At 37.2% G+C, this 3,639-nt stretch overlaps 1 gene segment (V, D, J or C); it reads left to right on the forward strand.

The window, feature by feature from the left end:
- Positions 1-58: 58 nt before the first annotated feature.
- Positions 59-1,326, forward strand: LOC135564886 (Ig lambda chain C region-like; the record flags this gene model as incomplete). The annotated part of the segment is given in 2 exon segments: positions 59-98; positions 966-1,326. Coding segments are annotated over 2 exon segments (366 nt in total), but the record flags the coding sequence as incomplete, so codon positions are not given.
- Between the last annotated feature and the right edge of the window lie 2,313 nt (positions 1,327-3,639).

A 3,639-nucleotide genomic window follows, 5' to 3' on the forward strand; every position in this document is an offset into this window, starting at 1 on the left:
CTGTCCTCTCAGTAGAGAGTGAGGAGGTTATTGTACGGCTGTGTAAACAAACTGAATCACTGTGGTATTCGGACCAGGAACCAAGCTCATTGTTACTGGTGAGTACCCTTTATTTAACCTTATGTGTTTTGTTTTCAAGGTTTTTTGTAAAACGTAATAGTTAATAGAGTTACATATTGAACATTATATTCTTATTTCATATTTATTTAGTGTAAATAACCTACTTTGTTGACTGATTATCAAGAGTCATGGACACCATGTGACATCTTCATAGCCTACTGTACATCTGTAGTTGTTGATTTCTCATTTAAACTTAACAAATCTAATGGCAATTTGACCATGTAGGTTACTGCTGTCACTTGACAACAATACTCATTTATAATGTCTCATACAATAATCATCTATTTACTCTGAGGTAGATTTGAATGTGAATGCTACATAAAGTTGTATCAACCTTTAAGGTATTGGTCCCACGTTATATTAAATAATGATAAAACCATGTATATGGTAGTTACACAATGTTGCTACATGATTCATTACATTGCAGGCTAGGACATTACAGTTGGTAACTCTGTTTCCTGGGTGACTAGTAGTAGGATATATGTTTGATTGTATCCCTCATTCAGCACATCTGACTACTTGATTATGTTTAAACGTAGAGATCTGAACTCATTATCCACTTGTACAGAAATCTGCTTCACCTCTGAAAAGTCACATATGGAGAGTTACTTAGAAAGTTTAAAACTAAGACCAGGTACAAACAGAGATTTGTGAGTAACATGTAACAATAGAATTACATGGTTTTAGTGCCTTTTAATTTATGAGGCCAGAATGTTAATTGTTTGAAGCCTTTGAGAAAACGTTGTATTTTTTATTCTACAGTATAATCACACAACCCCGTTTCATTCTACTAACTTATCAAATGATTTTGCGTAATATTTATTCTGCTCATTCCATTGGTCCAGACTCTACCCTCCCTCCGCCTGTCTTGACCATCCTCCCTCCGTCCAGCGATGAGTTGAAGTCCAGCAAAGTCACCCTGGTGTGTCTGGCCAGTCAGATGGCCATGGGCTACGCCGATGTCAGCTGGACAGCGGGAGGGAATCCGGTCACCGGCGGCATCGCAACGAGTGGCCCGGTACCGCAAGCTGACAAGACGTTCCAGCTCAGCAGCTGTCTGACCGTTGACACGTCAGAATGGAACCAGGACAAAGTGTTCTCATGTAAAGTCACCGCGGGATCCAAGTTCGCAGAGAAAGACATCAAGAAGTCTGAATGCAGCACTGAATAGCCTGAGATCCATTGTAATGTCAATTTGATAGTCTACATCACTGTTCAAGTTATTGTTAATTCATTACAAGTTTTACCTGCATATATACATTATATTCCATAAAAGATAAATAGCTAATCACACTGATATCATTGGCTACATGATAAGTAGACTTGTTATATTTGAAATGGGTTGTTTTGCAGATGTATAATAGAGGAATAGTTAGAACATTAGAGCATGTTGATAATCAGCAGCTGATATTCAATAAAGAACATTCTAAAGAACCAGTGTTTGTATTAGAGCATGTTGATGAGCATCAGTGTTAGCAGCTCTACATGAGGGGAGTTTAACTGATCTCTATTAGAGCATGTTGATGAACATCAGTGTTAGCAGCTCTACATGAGGGGAGTTTAACTGAACTCTATTAGAGGAGTGTTAACTGAGGGGAGTTTAACTGAACTCTATTAGAGCATGTTGATGAACATCAGTGTTAGCAGCTCTGAACTCATGATGTTGGGAGTTTAACTGAACTCTAATAGAGCATGTTGATGAACATCAGTGTTAGCAGCTCTACATGAGGGGAGTTTAACTGAACTCTATTAGAGCATGTTGATGAACATCAGTGTTAGCAGCTCTACATGAGGGGAGTTTAACTGAACTCTAATAGAGCATGTTGATGAACATCAGTGTTAGCAGCTCTACATGAGGGGAGGGAGCAGTTTAACAGTGAAGCTCTACATGAGGGGAGTTTACTGAGCATGTTGATGAACATCAGTGTTAGCAGCTCTACATGAGGGGGAGTTTAACTGAACTCTATTAGAGCATGTTGATGAACATCAGTGTTAGCAGCTCTACATGAGGGGAGTTTAACTGAACATGAGGGGAGTTTAACTGAACTCTATTAGAGCATGTTGATGAACATCAGTGTTAGCAGCTCTACATGAGGGGAGTTTAACTGAACTCTATTAGAGCATGTTGATGAACATCAGTGTTAGCAGCTCTACATGAGGGGAGGAACTCTATTAGGCATGTTTGAAATCAGTGAACATGAGGGGAGTTTAACTGAACTCTAATAGAGCATGTTGATGAACATCAGTGTTAGCAGCTCTACATGAGGGGAGTTTAACTGAACTATAATAGAGCATGTTGATGAACATCAGTGTTAGCAGCTTTACATGAGGGGGAATGTAACTGATCTCAAATAGAGCAGCCTGCTCTCTGACTTTAGTCCAGATCCAGAAATAGTTGATCTAGATATCCAGGATGTAGGGCAGGTTTACTGTAATGTTAATGAATAACCAGAGATGGACCACAAGTTTAGTTTAAATTAGTACTTAATTGAGAACCTTCATTAGTATGATATGATTGTACCATGAGATCATTCTAAAAGTATTCTAAAAGTATATATCTAATAATCATCCATATCTATCTAAAATATAGTTGATTTGTAAAGAAATCATGTGATTGGGGATCACATTATTTCCTTGACAATATTTTCTGGTACTATTTCACTGTATGAGGAATTAAAACAAGAATACAATAACATGATATATTCAATATATTCATATTTTATAGCTACAATATGCAAAAGTGTTATAATCTTACTGCAATGTACAATAGCATGTTGCACATGAATCTGTTATATATCTGCAAATAGCAGGGGGAAGAGAAGTGAGAAAAATATTGTAATATGCTGCCACCTTGTGTTTCAACGGTATTACAGAAATAGTCCTATATCATGGACTGTATTTGCAGTTTTTACCAACGTACATATGTAACGGTTTTCTTCTTCCTCTGAGGAGGAGGAGTCAATATCGGACCAATGCGCAGCGTGGTATGTGTTCATGATGGTTTATTTACTCTACACTGAAATACAACATAACAACGTGAAAATAAACGAAAACCGAAACAGTCCTGTAAGGTGCAGAAAACACTAAAACAGAAAATAATCACCCCAAAAACACAGGTGGGAAAAGGCTCCCTAAGTATGATTTTCAATCAGAGACAACGAACGACACCTGCCTCTGATTGAGAACCATACCAGGCCCAACACATAAACACAACATAGAAAAAAGAACATAGACTACCCACCCCAACTCACGCCCTGACCATACTAAAACAAAGACATAATAAAGGAACTAAGGTCAGAACGTGACAACATAAATGTAAATATTTTAAAGTACAACTTAAGTAGTTTTTGGGGGGTGTCTGTACTTTACTATTTATATTTTTGACAACTTTTACTTTTACTTCACTACATTCCTAAATAAAATGATGACAATTGCATACTTTTTCCACCACTGGTATTTACAGATGCTATAGGTATAAATATTTTATTATAATATGAGATGAGGATTTCAATGATTATA

Source organism: Oncorhynchus nerka, linkage group LG26 (assembly GCF_034236695.1).
Source record: "Oncorhynchus nerka isolate Pitt River linkage group LG26, Oner_Uvic_2.0, whole genome shotgun sequence".
In the NCBI taxonomy this organism is placed as follows: Eukaryota; Metazoa; Chordata; class Actinopteri; order Salmoniformes; family Salmonidae; genus Oncorhynchus; species Oncorhynchus nerka.